Source organism: Haematobia irritans, chromosome 3 (assembly GCF_050003625.1).
Source record: "Haematobia irritans isolate KBUSLIRL chromosome 3, ASM5000362v1, whole genome shotgun sequence".
NCBI classification, from domain to species: domain Eukaryota; kingdom Metazoa; phylum Arthropoda; class Insecta; order Diptera; family Muscidae; genus Haematobia; species Haematobia irritans.
The window spans coordinates 115526705-115548851 of NC_134399.1; the positions used below are offsets into that span (position 1 = coordinate 115526705).

Genomic DNA, 22147 nt, shown 5'->3' on the forward strand with positions numbered 1-22147 from the left:
TTTAGATCTTGTTATGTTGATACGCCTCTCCTCAGCTACTCCCATAAACACGGCACTAAACATTTTCGCGTTTAACTCAACTTTTACATCAATTTAATATAATTTCTATTCAAAATGTTCATACTAAAAATTTATTAAAATAAACCCGTTGAAGTAAAACAGCTGACTTCGAATACTCTGATTTATTTCTCCCATGTTATTCCCTTCCCCTAGGAGGATTTTATTCCCTGGGAATTCATTTTCCCCGGGAATAAAATCCTCCTAGGGGAAGGAGGATTTTATTCCCTAGGGAATATTCAGAATTGGGCTATTTGTCAAAATTTTATTTCTATAAAAAAATTTTGTCAAAATTTTATTTATATATATATTTTGTCAAAATTTTATTTCTAAAGACATTTTGCCTAAAGTTTATTTGTACAGAAAAATTTTATTTCTCTAAAAAATAATGTCTATACAAAATTTTGTCAAAATTTAATTTCTATAGAAATTTTTTTTTTAAATTTTATTTCTATAGAAAATTTTTTCAAAATTTTATTTTTATAGAAAATTTTGTCAAAATTTTTTTCTATACAAAATTTTGTCAAAATTTTTTTTCTATAGAAAATTTTGTCAAAATTCTATTTCTATTGAAAAATTTGTCAAAATTTTATTTCTAATGAAAATGTTGTCAAAATTTTATTTCAATAGAAAATTTTGTCAAAATTTTAAATTTTGTCAAAAATTTGTTTCTAGAGGTAATTTGTGAAGTATTCTTAGTTGGGGAGGAATATTCTGCAAAATCTACCAAAATATAAAAAATATTTTAAACCTTTTCTGTGAATAAATGGATCCAAATGACCACAAGTAAACCGCAATTTGAAACACATAATACCTAATCGACAACAAATAGGGAAGCCATTTCAGCACCTGATAACTAAAAAAAACTCATTTAACAAAAAAAACATTTTTATTTTTATAGAAAATTTTGTCAAAATTTTTTTCTATAGAAAATTTTATCAAAATTTTATTTCTATAGAAAATTTTGTCAAAATTCTATTTCTATAGAAAAATTTGTCAAAATTTTATTTCTAATGAAAATGTTGTCAAAATTTTATTTCTATAGAAAATTTTGTCAAAATTTTAAATTTTGTCAAAAATTTGTTTCTAGAGGTAATTTGTGAAGTATTCTTAGTTGGGGAGGAATATTCTGCAAAATCTACTAAAATATCAAAAATATTTTAAACCTTTTCTGTGAATAAATGGATCCAAATGACCACAAGTAAACCGCAATTTGAAACACATAATACCTAATCGACAACAAGTAGGGAAGCCATTTCAGCACCTGATAACTAAAAAAAAACTCATTTAACAAAAAAAACATTGGCTGCTCAATTAGAGAGAAAAACCACAGAAATGTAAATGCGGGAAAAATGTGAAAATAAATACAGAACGACACGACACAAAAAACAACCAATTGGTCAAATGGAAAACGTGTGGCAAACATACCTCCAAATAGTCTACGACGGCAGTTTATTAGTGGAACAACGACAAAAATTTAAGTTTACGACAAAAGAAACCTTCGCAAGCATTAGCCAAGCCACCTAAGACGTTTTTCTCCAAGAAAGAAACCAAAGAAATTTGGAACAGACATTCATTCAATATCTCAGAAAGAAGGCAGAGGACCAGGTGGTTCTAAACAAAGTGTTCCTAATACCTTACTTTCAAACATTTGCAACAATTGGTTGGACATTTGGAATTTTGCTGCCTGGGACCTAAGTAAAGGAGTCTAAGCGAGTTATACGTACAAAAAAAAAAAAAACAAAAACTAAACCAACAAAATGGCTGAACAGGAAAAACCAGCAGAGAAAAAAGATGAAGAAATTCCCGTACCAAAAAATGAGGATTTTTTCGAATCGAAAACATTTCGGATTATATCGGTCATGTTGTATTTGGGTGGTATCAGTGGTCTAGGTATGACATTGGCCATGTATTATTTCTTCGTCTGGGATTCAAGTATGCCACCCATACCGGATATTAAACATGCGCATCATGCTGGATAAAACCATGCAGCAAAAGGCTCCTGACGACTGATCCTTCTCCCGAGCAATAGAATAGCAGATTTTACCATAACCTGAAATGTTGATGACTAAGAGACCAATAATTTCCTACAGTATTAAACTTATTTGGCAAAGAAGGCAGAATGTAAACCACATGTAAGGCGTATCCGCATAGACCAAAGAGGGCAGATTTTTTGCAACCTAATTGAATTCCTTTCTAACAATTTTTTTGTTTGTTTTTTTCCTCTTAATATGGATAAAGTGTCATGTTTTGTGTTTTAATTGATAAAATCCAAAAACCAAATGCGAATAACAAAAATAAAAAAATATATATTTAATTAGATTTAAACACAATATCCCTCTGTGCTGTTTGGATTTGGATCGGATTTATTTGGGATTAACAATGCTACGGAAAGTGATGTTTTTTTTTGTATGTTTCTGACAAAATTAAGTTAACTGTTACGTGGGATTTTCCGTAATCACCAGAAGTGATTTACTAGTGCACAGTATTTTCATAAGGGAATTAAATTTCAATTGCCATGCCCCTAGTAGTGGAATAAAAAACAAAAAAAGTGCCCAAATTTCAAATTGGGGTAAAATCTGTTCAATAACAATACACGTTAAAAAAAATTACAATCGGTTACAGTCAACAATGTGGAACTCCCTACCAACTAAAACTATAACATTTACACTCAAAAAACAAAAGTGAATTCTCTAAAGCACTAAAGCCATTTCAATTTAATTTTAGTTCATGACAATTACTATGTTTTAATTAACATTTCTCGAATATAAGAAAGTCTTGATAATAATTATTTAATTTATATTTTTTGTGTACATTACTTAAAAGAACTAAAAGAGGGGAACATCATAAACAAATGAAGCATGAAATTTACTAAATTCAGAATTTGTAAAATTTTTAAATATTACCACTAGCGCGCCTGTCGGTGTTCAACGTAAAGACATTTTTGCAAAATCGAACTCCAATGTTTTCCTTCAGACTACAAAATTTTCTTCGACAAATGAAAAAAATTATTATGTCTAATAAAATTTTCTGAATTTATCGAAAAGTATTTATTTATTTTTGTGATATCGAAGTTTTTAATATAGTTTAGTTAATTACTTCAAAAATTAACATACGGTTTCCCAGTAAAAAAATTTGTTGGCACAACTAAAAGCACTTACAAAAATGTCCTCCCAAAAATTTTCTTTATTTTAACTACACAGGTAGTTTTTTTTTAATTCAATTTTTCTATACCCTCCACCATAGGATGGGGGGTATATTAACTTTGTCATTCCGTTTATAACACATCGAAATATTGCTCTAAGACCCCATAAAGTAACTTCCGAACTTCCGAACGATGCTAACTTCCGAAGGAAAAATCTACCGACTTGAAACTTGGCACAAGTAGTTTTTATTGATGTAGGTCGGATGGTATTGCAAATGGACCATATCGGACCACTTTTACGTATAGCCCTCATATAAATGGACCCCGAAAATTGGCTTGTGGAGCCTCAGAAAGAAGCAAATTTTACCCGATCTGGCTGAAATTTGGTACATGGTGTTGTTATATGGTCTATAACAACCATGCAAAAATTGGTCCACATCGGTCCATAATTATATATAGCCCCCATATAAACCGACCCCCAGATTTGGCTTGCAGAGCCTCTAAGAGGAGCAAAATTCATCCGATCCGTTTGAAATTTGGTACGTGGTGTTAGTATGTGGTCTGTAATAAACGTGCAAAAATTGCTCCATATCTGCCCATAATTATATATAGCCCCCATATAAACCGATTCCCAGATTTGACCTCCGGAGCCTCTTGGAGGAGCAGAATTCATCCGATCCAGTTGAAATTTGGTACGTGGTGTTAGTATATGGTCTCTAACAACCATGCAAAAATTGGTCCTTATCGGTCTATAATTATATATAGCCCCATATAGACCGATCACCAGATTTGACCTCCGGAGCCTCTTAGAGGAGCAATATTCATCCGATCTAGTTGAAATTTGGTACGTGGTGTCAGTATATGATCTCTAACAACCAAGCAAAAATTGGTCCATATCGGTTCATAATTATATATAACCCCCAATAAACCGATCCCCAGATTTGATCTCCGGAGCCTCTTGGAAGAGCAAATTTAAATCGATCCGGTTGAAATTTGGTACGTGATGTTAGTATGTGGTATCTAACAACCATGCAAAAATTGGTCCATATCGGTCCATAATTATGTATAGCCCCCATATAAATCGATCCCCAGATTTGAACTCCGGAACCTCTTGGAGGAGAAAAATTCATCCGATTCGGTTGAAATTTGGTACATTGCGCTTATATATGGCCGCTAACAACCACGCAAAAATTGGTCCATATGGGTCTATAGTTATATATAGCCAATGGCCAATCACACAAAAATTGGTCCATATCGCCAAAAATATTCTACCAAAATTTTATTTCTATAGAAAATTTTGTCAAAATTTTATTACTATAGAAAGTTTGGTGAAAATTTTATTTTTGTAGAAAATTTTGTTAAAATTTTATTTCTGTTGAAAATTTTGTCAAAATTTTATTTTAATAGAAAATTTTGTCAAAATTTTAATTCTATAGAAAATATGTCAACATTTTATTTCTATAGAAAATTTTGTCAAAATTTTATTTCTATAGAAAATTTTGTCAACATTTTATTTCTATAGAAAATTTTGTCAAAATTTTATTACTATAGAAAGTTTGGTCAAAACTTTATTTTTGTAGAAAATTTTGTTAAAATTTTATTTCTGTTGAAAATTTTGTCAAAATTTTATTTCAATAGAAAATTTTGTCAAAATTTTAATTCTATAGAAAATTTTATCAACATTTTATTTCTATAGATAAAAAATTCTATAGAAATTAAAATTTTATTTCTATAGAAAATTCTGTCAAAATTTTATTTCTATAGAAAATTTTGCCAAAATTTTATTTCTATAAAAAAATTTGTTAAAATTTTATTTCTATAGAAAATTTTGTCAACATTTTATTTCTATAGAAAATTTTGTCAAACCGAATTATATACGTATTTAATCGGTCTTTATTAATTTAATATATACCACGTATGGACATACTTACAATTTAGAAGACGGTGTTAGGAGGTTTTAAGATACCTTGCCATCGGCAAGCGTTACCGCAACTCAAGTAATTCGATTGTGGATGACAGTCTTTAGTAGAAGTTTCTACGCAATCCATGGTGGAGGGTACATAAGATTCAGCCTGGCCGAACTTTCGGCCGTATATACTTGTTATAATTCGCTTTTTCTATATTTTTAAACATCATACAAAAAATATTAATGCAAAATAATTGATAAAATATCAAAAAAAAATGTTCAATTCACATCCAAAACTCTGGATGTGAATCACATCTTAAGAGGTGATGCATGTTCAGTGCAACGGCTATTGAAATAGAGGTCATCAGTCCTATGACAAGCCCATATTAAATTCATCATTGTGCGCCAATTTTGCACCACTTCCGGATCCAAAAAAATATTTTCATTACTTTTTTGGCGATGCTTTTTTTCTGGTTTTTTCCGGTGCATTCGCTTTTTTCGTTTACGAGTGTGAGAAATCTTTGTGTCATATTTTTTTAAAGATTTATTATCAAACGGGCTGATAAATTTACTCAAAATATTAAAAATATATGGGAAGCTAACGCTTGTGAGAAATGTACTAAAATGTATGCTTAAAGAAAAATTTTTTAAAGAAAATAAAAAAACTTAGTTGTTTAAATAAAATCTGCACTTTAAACTGATTATTTTTTGATTTTTTTTAATTTGATTATTTTATGTGATATTATCGTGTCTAATACAGTTTAGTTAAAATTTTTCTAAAATTAATATATTTTTCCTGGTACGTTCTCTTTTTTTGAGTGTAAGGAATCTTTGTGTCATACTTTTTAGCGATTTATTATCTAACGGGCTTATAAATTCACACAAAATATTACAAGTATAACTGAAGCAATCTATCGGGAAAAATTTTCTAAATGGTACACTTAAAGAAAAGTTAGTAAACTTATTTTGATATTTATTTATTTATTATAATTAAAGTACTTATAATTAAAGTACAGGAATTTTAATAAAAACAATATCCGTTATAAATGTAAAAAGCAAAAATGAATCATGATAATAACAATAATATTCTAATACAAAACAACACAATATCCGTTATAAATTTAAAAAGCTAAAAGGAATCACGATAATAATAATAATTTATATTATAAATATTAAAAATATTAATTATTTCAACAGTTGTGTCTGCTGAAAAAGAGTAAACGTTCTGCTGTTTCTAAAAGCGTAGAAAGTTTGCTATTTGCAAAAAAAAATATTTTCGTATTTCAACTATAATTTTATACCCACCAATATAACCTCAGAAAAAAAATTGGAGAAAATTTTTATAGACGATTTAACTTAAATTTGTTACACAAATATTTACTTATTTTTGTGATATCAGCATTTCCCAGCAAAAAAAAGCGACGTCAAAAAAGTAATGAAAATGTTCTTTTCGGATCCGGAAATGGCGCAAAATTGACGCAGAAGCGATGAATTTAACATGGGCTTGTCATAGGACGGAAGACCTGCATTTCAACAGCCGTTGCACTGAATGTGCATTACTTCTTTAGGTGTGTTCCGAATTCAATGTTTTGGATGTAAATTAATAAATTCTGTGATATTTTGTCACATAAATAATTTTTTATAATTTTTAATGAATTCTAACGCTTGTCGGAAACGTTTGACCTCAAATATTTTAAAAATTCACAATTTTTATACCCTCCACCATAGGATGGGGGGTATTTTAACTTTGTCATTGCGTTTGTAACACATCGAAATATTGCTCTAATAACCCATAAAGTATATATATTCTGGGTCGTGGTGAAATTCTGAGTCGATCTAAGCATGTCCGTCCGTCCGTCCGTTTGTTGAAATCACGCTAACTTCCGAACGAAACAAGCTATTGACTTGAAACTTGGCATAAGTAGTTGTTATTGATGTAGGTCAGATGGTGTTGCAAATGGGCCACATCGGTATACTTTTACGTATAGCCCCCATATAAAGGGACCATCAGATTTGGCTTGCGGAGCCTCTAACAGGAGCATATTTCATCCGATCTGGCTGAAATTTGGTACATGATGTTGGTATATGGTCTTTAACAACCACGCTAAAATTGGTCCACATCGGTCCATAATTATATATAGCCCCCATATAAACCGATCCCCCGATTTGGCTTGCGAGGCCTCTATCCAAATTTCATCCGATGCGGCTGAAATTTGGTACATGGTGTTAGTATATGGTCTTTAATAACCATGCAAAAATTAGTCCACATCGGTCAATAATTATATATAGCCCCCATATAAACCGATCCCCCTATTTGGCTTGCGAGGCCTCTAAGAGAACCAAATTTCATCCGATCCGGCTGAAATTTGGTACATGGTATTAATATATCGTTTCTAATGACCATGCAAAAATTTGTCCACATCGGCCCATAATTATATATAGCCCCCGTATAAACCGATCCCCAGATTTGACCTCCGGAGCCTCTTTGAGGAGCAAAAGTCATCCGATCCGATTGAAATTTGGTACGTAATGTTAGTATATTGTCTCTAACAACCATGCCGAAATTGGTCCATGGCGGTCCATAATTATATATAGCCCCCATATAAACCGATCCCCAGATTTAACCTCCGGAGCCTCTTGGAAGAGCAAAATTCATCCGATTCGGTTGAAATTTGGTACCTGAAGTTTGTATATGATATCCAACAACAATGCAGGAATTGGTTCATATCAGTCTGTTGAACTCCGTTCCACAACTGTTTTTAACTTATTATTAACTTTTTGAAAATTTTGAATAATGTTTGAATATTTGAATTTAACGAAAATAATTGAATTGCCAATACATAATATGAATTATTGTTATCGATACTTGAATTCAACCTTTATGCGATAACCCTAAAGCTTTTACTCAAAATGAATTTAATTGTTGTAAATTCTAAACCATAATGTCTGACTGACACTTCGTTTGATATACAACTTCACTTGTGCTTCGTCATTGCCCTTGGTAAGCTGCCGTCATCTTGAATAAAGCCATACTTTTGAAATCTTAAACTTAAACTTAAATTTTGCCTTTTGCTTTCTTCTCTTTTCGTTACAAAAAAATCTTTACATTTCCGAGAGTTAATCTTTATCTACAGTCCACTAAAGGAAACACCTCAAGGATTTGTACACAGTCCATAATTATATATAGCCCCCCAATTAAACCGATCTCCATATTTGACCTCCGGTGCCTTTTGGAGAAGCAAAATTAATCCGATCTGGTAGAAATTTGGTACGTGGTGGTAGTATATGATATTTAACAACCATGCCAAAAGTGGAGGAGCAAATTTCATACGAGTCAGATGAAATTTGGTACATTGTGCTAGTATATGGCCGTTAACAACCATGCCTAACTAGGTCCATATCGGTCTATAGTTATATATAGCCATCAGATAAATCGATCCCCAATCACACAAAAATTGGTCCATATAAAGTTCATAATTGTATATAGCCCCCATATAAGCGACCCCCATATTTCAATTCTGGCTCTCTACGTATTGTCTAATATATACCACGTATGGACTAACTCACAATTTAGAAAACTTCTTTCGTAGAAGTTTCTACGCAATCCATGGTGGAGGGTACATAAGATTCGGCCTGGCCGAACTTACGGCCGTATATACTTGTTTAAACTGTGATTTGTTAATATAATTGTGAATAGCTTTATTAATAAATCGCAAAAATAATACGAAAATTCGATAAAAGTGATCAGTATTCTAGCTTCAATTTTATTGACCATAGATTTAAAGCCAGACAGAATGCTAAAAATTGTCTTTATTTTAAAGAAGCCGAACCTTTGGCACGTAATCAATACTAAATTGCTTAAGGGAAGGTCAAAATCTTTGGATTCAAGTAATTTTTTTTTGAGTGTATACACCGACCTCCAGATCTGTGTTGCGGAGCATCTTGGAAGAACAAATATATGTGTGTGTAGTTGTACAAAAATTGGTCGACAATGGTCCATAAATATAGCCTCAATAAAGACCAATCCCCAAATTTTATTTCCGGACCCTCTGGAAATAAAATTTTTAATACGATCCGATGAAATTTAATACACGATGTTAATAAATACCCTCTATTAATTATGCCAAAATTGGTCCGTATCGGTCTCGTAAAGGAGGAGCTTAGATTTATATTAAACTTTTTTTGCGTGCATGGAATCACGTTGTGACATGAATATTGTTTCAGTATTGCCAGCTCAATTTTTACTTTTTGTTACGCAGTCTTGCGCTATAACTCCAATTTAAATAAAAATCCATATCCGATATACATATGAAGTAAATGTTGGACTCATCCAGCTTTGAATTTTCTCATTTCTTTTGATGAAAATTGGAAACTGTCTATCCATATTAAATGCTCTTCCATATATACATATATACCACATATCCATCCAATAAAAAGATTATACCCAGTGACTATAGTTGCCAATAAGTATTCCGCAATATGGCTCACTAAAGTGAAATGCATAAATAAATACAATTTCCCGAAGAGGAGATTTGGGACTACTGCAGCAAAATGAATGAAATATAATTGGCTTTGCAATGCCATTTGATGGGATTCATGCTCCTACAAAACAAAAAAAAAAAACTTCCACCAGTTAAGCCGAATCTCTACTTTTGCGTGAATGTGTTTCCTGTTCCATATTTGAGTAGTGCCCACTCCCCGCCCCCAAAAGATACAGCCCTTTATAGCCAAATGTGGACCATAGTCATGCCAAAATAGATTAATTGTTAGGTTTTATTTTTGCACAATTGTTACGAGAATGTAATTTAAAGTCAATTTTCTCCCCTATTCACATTATTTTTTTGTTTTTGATTTTGTGTCATATGAAACAAATACAAAAATGACAACAAGAACAAACCCAACAACAACAAATGTTGAAAAACGACGGGACGGACTCGGTTTTATATAACAAACATTCCAGATTGGATTATGGACTTTTCCACCAGGCCACCCATTAAACCAAATACAAACCTCACCGCTAACGGTGGCAAAAGTGTTTCCAAAATGTCCGTGACTAAAAACCACATCGCATATATAGGGGGCCTGTTTACATACCAGGCAAACACCTCGTCCTAGTCACCGTAATAGCCAAAGATTTGTTCAATACATGCACACATATACGCCTACATACAGTGGGACAAAAGTTAATGCAAATATGAAAGTAGGGAAAGTCTGTTATCTAAATCGTATTTGTGGACAAACTAAATTTCCCTTTTATTGGCGCTGGGAATTTTACTTTGACCGAAAAGAAAATTCCTAAGAATCCAATTTTAGCTTATTTCAACAGCTGCATGATTTACAGCACCAAAAAAAATACTGGAGGATGTCCATCGGCAAATATACTTTACTTTAAAATGAAATTTTAGACCTACGAACATCGTTTGGAAATTTCTTTTCGCCAGTATTCGGTTTGTTTTTCACCTCCTTTTTTCCAGCCTTTTATTCCAGGTCCCCACCGAATTCCCTAATTTGTTTCCATATTGGCCAGATCCACGATTGCAACTCGAATCAAAAATTTAATGAAAATTAAACCAAACATCTACCAACTTAAATCGTATTTCGAAGTTAGACAAAATGTTATTTCCATACAAAATGTTATTTCTATAGAGAATTTTGTAAAAATTTTATTTCCATAGAAAATTTTCTCAATGTTTTATTTCTATAGAACATTTTTTCCTTTTTATTTTTATAGGAAATTTTGTCAAAATTTTACTATTTCTATAACAATTTTTGTCACCATTTTATTTCTATAAAAAATTTTGTCGAAATTTTATTTCTATAGAAAATTTTGTCAAAATGTTATTTCTATACAACATATTGTGACAATTTTATTTCTATAGAAAATTTTGTCAAAATTGTATTTTTATAGAAAAATTTTATTTATATAGAAAATTTTGTCAAAATTTTATTTTTATAGAAAATGTTGTCACAATTTTATTTCTATAGAAAATTTTTTCAAAATTTTACTACTTATATAGAAAATGTTGTCAAAATTTTATTTCTATAGAAAATGTTTACAAAATTTTATTTCTATAGAAAATTTTTACTAAAATTTTCTCAAAATTTTATTTCTATAGAAAATTTTCTCAAAATTTTATTTATATAAACCATTTTTTCCTTTTTATTTTTATAGGAAATTTTGTAAAAATTTTACTATTTCTACTCGTAATGAAAATTTTGTCACCATTTTATTTCTACAAAAAATTTTGTCACAATTTTATTTCTATAGAAAATATAGTCACAATTTCATTTCTACAGAAAATTTTACTATTTCTATAAAAAAAAAATTATCAAAATTTTATTTCTATAGAAAATTTTGTCAACATTTTATTTCTATAGAACATTTTTTAAATATTTTATATCTATAGAAAATTTTGTCAAAATTTTATTTCTATAGAAAAAATGTATTTATATATAGAAAATTTTGTCAAAATTTTATTTCTACACAAAATTTTGTCAAAATTTTATTTCTATAGAAAATATTGTCACAATTTTATTTCTACAGAAAATTTTACTATTTCTATAAAAAAAAATTTGTCAAAATTTTATTTCTATAGAAAATTATGTCAAAATTTTATTTCTATAGAAAATTTTTCCAAAATTTTATTTTATTTATTTCTATCGAAAATGTTGACAACATTTATTTTTTATAGAAAATTTTGTCAAAATTTTATTTCTATAGAAAATTTTGTCAAAATTTTATTTCTATAGAAAATTTTTCCAAAATTTGATTTTATTTATTTCTATCGAAAAATTTAATTTCAATAGAAAATTTTGTAAAAATTTTATTTCTGTAGAAATTTTTGTCAAAATTTTATTTCTATAGAAAATTTTGTCAAAATTTTATTTCTATAGAAAATTTTGTCAAAATTTTTTTCTTTAGAAAATGTTGTGAACATTTTATTGCTATAGAAAATATTGTCACAATTTTATTTCCATAGAAAATTTTGTCAATAGTTTATTTATATAACAAATTTTGCAACCTTTAATTTCTATAGAAAATTTTGTCAAAATTTTATTTCTATAGAAAATTTTTCCAAAATTTGATTTTATTTATTTCTATCGAAAAATCTTATTTCTATAGAAAATTTTGCCAAAATGTTATTTCTATAGAAAATATGGTCAAAATTTTATTTATATAAAAAATTTTGTCAACATTTTATTTCTATAGAAAATTTTGCCAAAATTTAATTTCTATAGAAAATTTTGTCACAGTTTTATTCCTATAGAAAATTTTGTCAAAATTTTATTTCTATAGAAAATTTTGTCAAAATTTTATTTCCATAGAAAATTTTGTCAAAATTTTTTTTCTATAGAAAATTTTGTAAAAATTTATTTCTGTAGAAATTGTTGTCAAAATTTTATTTCTATAGTAAATTTTGTCAAAATTTTATTTATATAGAAAATTTTGTCAAAATTTTTTTCTTTAGAAAATTTTGTAAAAATTTTATTTCTATCGAAAATTTTGTCACAGTTTTATTCCCATATATTTATTATTTCAACCGTCGAACGGAACGGACGTGTTTTTTAATAGCGGATAAAATCATCGTAATAAGTACCTACTACGAATTTCAAGTGTGGTGGGATATTAGGCCACCATGGAGAGAAATTCAAAGACATCCACTGGGTTGCTAACTTCAGGGCCCAGTGGACGGGTATCAACTGGAGTTATAAATTTGGGCAATGACCAAGAGTTAGGCCCAATTAGTCGACCTGTAGACGGGTCGACAGGTGGCGACAATTTGACAAGTCGGACCTTTTCCAAGGTAACGGCATCAAAAGGAGGTAATCCTTCACGAAAGAGATTCAAAGAACGCAGAAATGCTTTGTTTATCCTAATGAAATTAGGATCAGTCGACCCAAGCACGTTGTCGGCTAAACAAAGCGATTCCTTAAAATGGGCTCAAGGAATTCTTGAGGCTGGAAAAAGGGAACGATCACCGGATGAGCTGCCATCCTCCAAAAGGGATCAACGATCGTTTGCCTCAGTTGCAAAAGACAGCCTTGTGATGGCTATCATAAATAAAGGAGCATTGGACGGTATGGTTCCAAAGCAAAAATGGGGAAAATTGAGAATGCTTTGTCTGGCGTCTACTCACAGGTGCTGGAAAAGTTTCCCGGCCCAGATCCTCGACACCAAGAGGCTGGTTGGTATCAAGGACGATTTAAGCTAGTCGCATTTGAGGACCAGAGGTCTATAGAATGTTTTAAAGCTGCTCTAATACTAATTGGTGAAGTTTGGGAAGGAGCTGCTCTAGAGTTAGTCGAGAAGAAAGACATACCGGCTAGACCAAGAGCACATGCGTGGATACCGGCAAACCCTCCTGACCCTGAATCTATTTTAAATAGACTGAAACAATGCAATCCAGATCTTCCAACAGCTGATTGGAAGGTTGGCCGTTTGGATGAAGTGGATGGGCCAAGACGGCATGCAGTGTTTATATTGAACACTCAGTCTTTGCCACATCTAGCAAAGTCCCAGGGCCGTGTATGTTATGGCTTTCATTATATCCAAATGAAGGTGTATAAAAACGATCAGCTAAAGGATTCAGAAATGGACAAGCCTCTGTCTGAATCAGAAGTAAGCGGATCCTCTTGCGAAGTCGAGGGGGATACCAAGACATTTGAAGACATGGATAGATACCGTATGCGTGAGGAGGCTTCTACTGCCTCAGAACTCACCAAAGTTGAACCTATGGTTATTGCGAGAGTCACCGATATCTCTGAAGAGGACATTCTTGATGACTCGATCGAAGCGGCTGATGTGACGGTTGCTGAAAATTTCGATGGTCCTACGGATCCTCCAGATAAATCTTCATCATTGTAAGGCTACATGTGCTGCCTTAAAAGTTCTCCTGATGAAAAGGGACATAGACATAGTTCTTATTCAAGAACCATATGTTTATAAAAACAAAATATGTGAATTAAGTACACCGGGGTTCAAACTATTGCAGTATACTGGTAATGATGTAAATCGAGCCTGTATAATTGCTAAAAACGAGCTCAACTTGTTTCTGCTTCCCTCAATGTGCAATACAGACACTGTCGTTGCAAGTTTAGAAATAGCCAAATGCAAATATTGGGTATCTTCGGTCTACATGGGACATGACAGGGAGATGCCTCCATATGCCGTTAAGACCTTAGTGGAGGAGTCACTGAAAACAAAGACGAAACTCATTATGGGATGCGATGCGAATGCACATCATAGTATATGGGGAAGTAGTGATACTAATGCAAGGGGAGAGTCGCTAATAGAGTTTATTTTGCGTACTAATCTGGTAGTTTGCAACAAGGGACTTGCCCCAACCTTTGTCACTAAAAACAGGCAAAAGGTTTTGGACATCACCTTGGCCTCGCAAGAACTGAATGAAATGATATCTGAGTGGCAGGTTTTAAGTGAACACAGCTCAGATCATCGCTACATCAGTTTCAAATTTGATGTTCATATCACCAAGATCATATTTCCGCCAAATGTTAGGAAAGCTGACTGGAATAGGTATAGGGAATCGTTCAATATGATGATACCGGAAATAACAGAGACAAATATGAGCACTGTGCAAGTTATCGAACACGCAGCGGAGAGGATTACTAAGGCCTTCAACATTTCACTGAAAGCTGCATGCCCTAAAGGGAAGCCAAGGGGGAAAAATCGACCACCATGGTGGTCTACGGAGTTAGGTAATATGAGGAAATCCTGCAGGAAGCTCTTTAACAAGGCAAAGTCCACCAGAGCCCCTGAGGACTGGGACGCTTACAAGAAGAATCTGAGAGGATACAAGCGAGAACTGAGAAAGTCTCAGCATAACTCTTGGAATGCTTACTGCAGCAGTATTGAGAATACGTCCGAGGCTTCCAGACTACGGAAGGTTCTAGCATCCACCAACTCCGCTCCAGGTTTCATTAAAACATCGGAGGGCAATTGGACAACGTCCAGTGAGGAGACGCTGGAGGTACTATTGGACACACATATTCCTGGAAATCAGACGGTTGAACCATGTACTGGCGGTGCCACAGTTGCTCAGCGGTCGTTTCCTGTCGAGGAAATTGTATCGGAAACTAGAATAAGATGGGCGCTAAATAGCTTTGGACCATTCAAATCCCCTGGACCTGATGGAATTACTCCGGCGGAGTTACAAGCTGTAACTGACAAAATTATCCCCTGGTTGTCGGTGATATATAAAGGATGTATCAACTTATCATATATCCCAGGAAAGTGGAGGGAAACAAAAGTCGTTTTCATACCTAAAGCGGGAAAAGCCTCTCACTCGAGGGCGAAGGATTTCCGACCAATCAGCTTATCCTCATTCCTACTTAAGACTCTGGAGAGGATGATAGATATTTATCTTAGAACTAGCATCGATTCAAGTTTGTTCTCGAAACGACAGCATGCATACTCGAAGGGCAGGTCTACTGAGACCGCACTACATGAACTAGTCAGCTTTATTGAAAGCTCACTATCTGTCAAAGAATACACAATCGTGGCGTTTCTAGACATCGAAGGGGCGTTCAATAATGTCCATCCGAGCTCGATATTAAATGGACTGACAACTCTGAATGTAGATCCATGTATACTCAGGCTGTTAGACGAACTGCTAATGAAGAGACGTATTTCAGCCACACTAGGACAAGCAAACATACAAAAGTATGTGAACAGAGGCACTCCCCAAGGAGGAGTTCTATCACCTCTTCTTTGGAATGTTGCTATAAATAGCCTTCTGGTTACTCTAGAAAAAGAAAGGATAAAAGTGGTGGCATACGCAGATGATGTAGCTCTGGCAGTCAGGGGAAAATTCCCATCCACAATCAGAGATATTATTCAGAGGGCCCTCCGGATGACTGAACAATGGGCGAAAGACAATGGTCTTGGGGTAAATCCTGCAAAGACAGAATTAGTCATGTACTGCAAAGATCACAAAACTCCCACGGTTAGACCTATTTCCTTAGGGGGTATTGAAATTCCCTTTGGTGATTTTGGAAAATACCTTGGCGTTATTTTGGACAGGAAGCTGAACTTTAAGCTTAATATTGAAGAAAGGGCGAGGAAGGCAACTGTAGCTTTGTACTCGTGCAAAAAGGCAATAGGAAAAAAAGTGGGGACTAAAACTAAAAATTGTGCATTGGCTATACACGGCAGTGGTTAGACCTATAATGCTATATGGTGTTGTAGTCTGGTGGCCGGCACTTCAGAAACCGACTGGTTTAGATAAAGTTCAGCGTATGGCGTGTTTGTGTATTTCAGGCGCATTCAGCAAGACAGGAACAAATTCCCTTAATGTCATGCTGCATCTATTGCCTTTAGACATTTTGGCCAACCATTCAGCTGCAACAACGGCTGTGCGGTTGCGCGAACTATCGCTGTGGTCGGAAAAAGGTTACGATCACAGTTCTGTCCTCAAAATAATGCCAGATGTGCCTAACGTAGTGGATTACACTTTGGCGAGTCCACTTTTCGACAAAAAGTTTGAGACTCTAATCCCCAACAGTGAGGCGTGGTGTACACAGACCCCGGGGAATAAAGAATATATGGATTTCTACACTGATGGCTCCAAATTGGATGGACAAGTGGGTTTCGGAGTATATTCTAATGATCTGGAACTTCGAATAGCGAAAAGATTACCTAATCACTGTAGTGTTTTTCAGGCTGAAATATTAGCAATAAGAGAGGTGGCGAATTGGCTGAGAAGTAATGTTCCAAAAAATGTGGGCATTAATATATACTCAGACAGTCAACCTGCAATAAAATCCTTGGACTCTGTGTTCCTCAACTCGAAAACGGCCATCGATTTCCGCAAATCTCTCAATGAGATGGCTGAGCAGTACAATATTCACCTAATATGGGTGCCTGGCCATAGGAACATACCGGGGAACTGCGAAGCGGATGAGTTGGCAAGGCTAGGGACTACCCTACATATTCCAGGGGAACTAGAATTTGTTGGTATGCCCCTAGCTACCTGCAAGCTCATGCTGCGTGAGAAGGCTGTTATGATGGCAAATGTTCGATGGGAGAATTGCAAGGGCTGTAACGACACCAAGCAAATATGGCCCCATTTCAACTTAAACCGCACACTAGATATGCTAATGTTCTCGAGACGTCAGATATCACTCCTGATATCTGCTATAACGGGTCGCTGCCTGATAGGAGATTTTGCAAAAACTATTGGCGCGAAGTATAATGACTATTGTATGAGCTGTCATGATGTGGAGGAAAAAGAATCAATTAAACACCTCTTGTGTGAGTGTCCTGCATTTTGTGTAAAGCGCAAGCAACTTTTAGGAGCATATAGCTTCAGATTACTGGTGGATCTGGAAAACGTTAACTTACCCAGCAAAAACTCTCATTACCCGGTAATATTGTAGGTAAGCCTATTTAAAAATTAATAACCACTTATTAATTGGCATCGCTTCGGATTACATTTACATACGCATGTCCTAGAAGGAAAGTATTTCTCCCCAGGCATACTTTCGGTCATAAAATAAGTAGTGCATTTAAAGCATATAATCACCTAATATGTAATGACTTATTCGTAGATACACCAAAGTTTGCAAAATAGCCACTTATTGTCTCAGCCAACCAAATCTCGAAACTATTGATTTCTATCGCCGATTACAATGGATCAAAATATGGCGAGTGATGCTGTAATAGGAGAACTACTTGAATAGAAACGAATATTGTATAAATAAACAAAAAATCTAATAAATAATCTCAATAAGATTACACGCAAATTAATTTCACTCTTAAAATAGAAATAAATGTAGGTTGTTTAAGGGAGTTGGATTCGTGAATTACGTTATAATATATCCAATAGCCAATTCACATTAGGTTCGAATCTACTAAAAGTGGATTTTAAGTCTCTTTTTATAAGGCAAATGGCATCTGAAATTTAGTTTAAGCGCATTTTGGAAGTGTAATGTGAATGAGGTTTAAGAAAGCATTTATTTAAAACATAATATGACAATGTCATTAAACACAATTATTATGAAATATTTCTTAACGGAAAAATTTTCAGAATTACCATTACATTACATATTCTTTTTGATTTTTTATGTAAGTGCTCGATTATGTGAATAATTATACCTAATGGTAGTACCATCATTTATTCTATTTTATTAATTCGTTAACTACAACTTCCTAAAAATTTGAGAACAACAATTCGAAAATTACCGAGAAGTATTTATTTTTGTCATTACAAGTTAGTCATTATAACTCGCCGCAATGTAATGCAACGTGTAATGGCAGCTTTACTCCTGGTAATGTCAATTGTAATGAGATGTGGTTACCTAGTTTTTGCTGGGTTAAGCAGTCTGCTAATATTTTTGGAACAATCTGGTTGGTTCAACAAAGAAAAATAATCAAGAAGGTTCAGCGGTTAAAACTAGAAGTGCCCATATGTAATAGGTACTTTTAGTTAATGTGGTATCACAATGGACTGAATAGTCTAAGTGAGCTTGAATCTTAATCGGGCTGCCACTTTAACCTAACCTAACCTAACCTATTCCTATATAGATAATTTTGTGAAAATTTTATTTCTAAAAAAAATTTTTCCAAAATTTTATTTTATTTATTTCTATCGAAAATTTTGTCAACATTTAAATGATATAGAAAATTCAAAATTTTATTTCATATTTATTGTTGTGATCTCAGCTTTAAAACCATTGCGTTGACTAAACTACAAGTGTAGCTTAACCAACAGAGGAAAAGAATGTTTGTCAAATTTATTTGGGAAAAGCCCTATAGACTGCAAGATGGGTGGATGGACGCAGGTTTCGGAATTACCACATTCCTCATCAGCATCCTCTGCTTGCAGCAAAACTATCAACAAATTATCAGAATAAATTCAGGCAGTTCATTAAACCTAACAATGAACCACACTGGAACCTTCCGAAAAAAAGGTTTATGAAACGAAACGTGCGTCCATCCAACCACCGTGCAGTCTATAGGGCTTTGCCCAAATAAATTTGACAAACATTGTGTTCCTCTGTTGGTTAAGCTACTCTTTTAGTTTAGTCAACGCAATGGTTTTAAAGCTGAGATCAAAACAACAAATATGATTGAAGTACAGACCAACAATAAAAAAACAAAAACGAAAATTTTGTCAAAATTTTATTTCTATAGAAAATTTTGTCAAAATTTTATTTCTACAGAAAAAATTTTCAAACCTTTATTTCTATAGGCAAATTTATCTTTATACAAATTTTTATCTTTATACAAATTTGTATCAAAATATTATTTCTATAGAAAATTTTCTCAAAATTTTATTTCTATAGAAAATTTTCTCAAAATTTTATTTTTATAGAAAATTTTCTCAAAATTTTATTTCTATAGAAAATTTTCTCCAAATTTAATTTCTATAGAAAATTTTGTCAATGTTTTGTTTCTATAGAAACTGTTGTCAAATTTTATTTCGTTGTTGTTCTTTTTTTATTTCAGCTTAAAACCATACATTGACTAAACTACAAGTGTAGCTTAACCAACAGAGGAAAAGAATGTTTGTCAAATTTATTTGGGCAAAGCCCTATAGACTGCAAGATGGTTGGATGGTCGCACGTTTCGGAATTACCACATTCCTCATCAGCATCCTCTACTTGCAGCAAAACTATCAACCAATTATCAGAATAAATTCAGGCAGTTCATTAGACCCAACAATGAACCTCACTTGAACCTTCCGAAAAAAGGTTTTGTATGATAGCCGGCTTATGCCGAAATAAATTCGAAACAAACATATCTCTTTTCTTATAGACAATTTTGTCAAAATTTTATTTCTATAGAAAATTATTTCAAAATTTTATTTCTATAGAAAATTATTTCAAAATTTTATTTCTATAGAAAATATTGTCACAATTCTATTCCCAGCGAAAAAAAAATTGGAAGTTCTTCGAAAGGCACAACTTTAAAAGAACTTCCAGAAGATGCACTTCAAATGATGTTCTTTATTTTAACTACTGAGGAAGTTCTCTTAATTCAATTTAATTCATACTTTTAATGGGTAATTTTAACTTCTTTTGTTTCAAATAGAGTAAAAACAGAATAAGAATTCATAAGATGGTACAAATCATTTAAATTTTGTCGAAAAAACATGCTAAATCCAATCTGAAAAAAATTTGCTTTTTTGAAAATATTTGAGGTCAAACGTGTCCGACAGCCATAAGAAATTATAAAAAATTATTTATTTGACAAAATATCACAGAATTTTTTTAATTTATATCCAAAACATTGAATTCGGATCACACCTAAATAAGTGATGCAAATTTAGTGCAACGGGTGTTGAAATGGAGGACTTCCGTCCTATGACAAGCCCATGTTAAATTCATCGCTTCTGCGTCCATTTTGCATCACTTCCGGATCCAAAAAGAAAATTTTCATTACTTTATTGGTGACGCTTTTTTTGCTGGGTTTCTATAGAAAATTTTATTTCTATAGAAAATTATGTCAAAACTTTATTTCTATGGAAATTTTGTCAAAATTTTATTTCTATAGAACATTTTCTCAACATTTTTTTTCTATAGAAAATTTTGCCAAAATTTAATTTCTATAGAAAATTTTGTCAATATTTTATTTCTATAGAACATTTTCTCAAAATTTTATTTCTATAGAAAATTTTGTCAAAATTTTATTTCCATAGACAATTTTGTCAAAATTTTATTTCTATAGACAATTTTGTCAAAATTGTGTTTCTATACATAGGAAAATTAAGGACCTGCTTCTTGGAGAGGAAAATTTTGAAAATTCTACCAAAGCATCAAAAATTCTACCAATGTACCAAACAGTAGAAAATCTACCATTTTTGGTAGAATTCTACCAACTGTTGGATCCGTGGCCAGATCCCGAATCACCTCTTCCTCCTCGTTATCCTTAAAACGCACCCTGCATGCACCATCCTCTGCTGCTCATATTCGGCACAGATGTGATATCAATTCTAGGTGCCCGGTCATTATTGCCATCGCCCTGCTGACTGTCGTCAGGTATTCGTTGCATTGTTCTACATCGCTTTATGTGTCTCCCGTGCCCATTCATCCAACCCGGCCCGAGATGCCTCTATTGGCTTTGGGTTCTCTGAATTCTCTTCCGTATGTTTCCCAGCTCTTATCGCTAAGCCATTTGCCTTAACGTTTCCTCTTATTATGCCACACGAGCCGGACCCGTATTATGGGAATTCTGTCGTATTCTGATCATGCTTTTGCATTCCAATATGGTTCGCGATCGAACCGTAATGCCTTCTACTGCTTTTATTTCATTTCTCATTTTTTGTCATTCCAATTCTAACATATCGAATTATTGGTCTCAAATGCCATAAAGTATATATGTATATATATATATATATATATATATATATATATATATATATATATATATATATATATATATATATATATATATATATATATATATATATATATATATATATATATATATATATATATTCTGGGACAGACCCTCAAATTTGAATTCCGGAGTCTCCTGGAAGAACAAGCTTCATCCAATTCGTTCGAAACTGGGTACGTGATGTTAGTAGATACGAAATTTTCAAAAATTGGTCTATAGTGGTCCATATTTATAGGTTGATTTCAAATCGTATGAAAGGCGTTTTCTCATCGGCCGTATACATTTACTTCTTATTATTGGATTCGTTCCACTGTACATTCTCACCAAATATCGTCATTATCGATAGTCATGGTCCTCAGCACTGTCATATGGAATTGGAAAGGCAAACATGATGCGTTGGCAGTTTTAAAAACGAATTAATCGGCTTTCATTTCCATTTGATTAAGTTACAGTCACAACAAAGTTTTTGTGCGTTCTTTGGTTTTTTTGGAGGGTTTTTTCAGTTCGTAGGCCCGGCATACCAAAAGGAACTGAATATGAGCAGTCCAAATGACAGTAGTCAGTGGTCAGTAGTTGGTTTTTGTGATCGAGAAGTAACGACAAATTTTGTTGTCTCTTCATACAAAGGATAGGCTGAGAAAAAAAAACACACACACAAAATATATGTGCTATAAACAAT

The 22147-nt window shown here is 32.9% G+C and overlaps 2 protein-coding genes across 2 annotated transcripts in view; one reads left to right on the forward strand and one right to left on the reverse strand.

The window, feature by feature from the left end:
• Positions 1-22147, reverse strand: part of LOC142229710 (niacin transporter NiaP) — a 257106-nt gene that overhangs the window by 25818 nt on the left and 209141 nt on the right. The window lies entirely within an intron of this gene.
• On the forward strand, positions 1449-2390 carry LOC142230439 (uncharacterized). Its single transcript, XM_075301080.1, has one exon. It carries the CDS (start codon positions 1818-1820, stop codon positions 2037-2039), a length of 222 nt encoding a protein of 73 aa, XP_075157195.1. The 5' UTR covers positions 1449-1817; the 3' UTR covers positions 2040-2390.

Bases quoted from the DNA above. Each gene is read 5' to 3' on its own strand.
- LOC142230439 (XM_075301080.1), top strand. From the start codon at position 1,818: ATGGCTGAACAGGAAAAACCAGCAGAGAAAAAAGATGAAGAAATTCCC.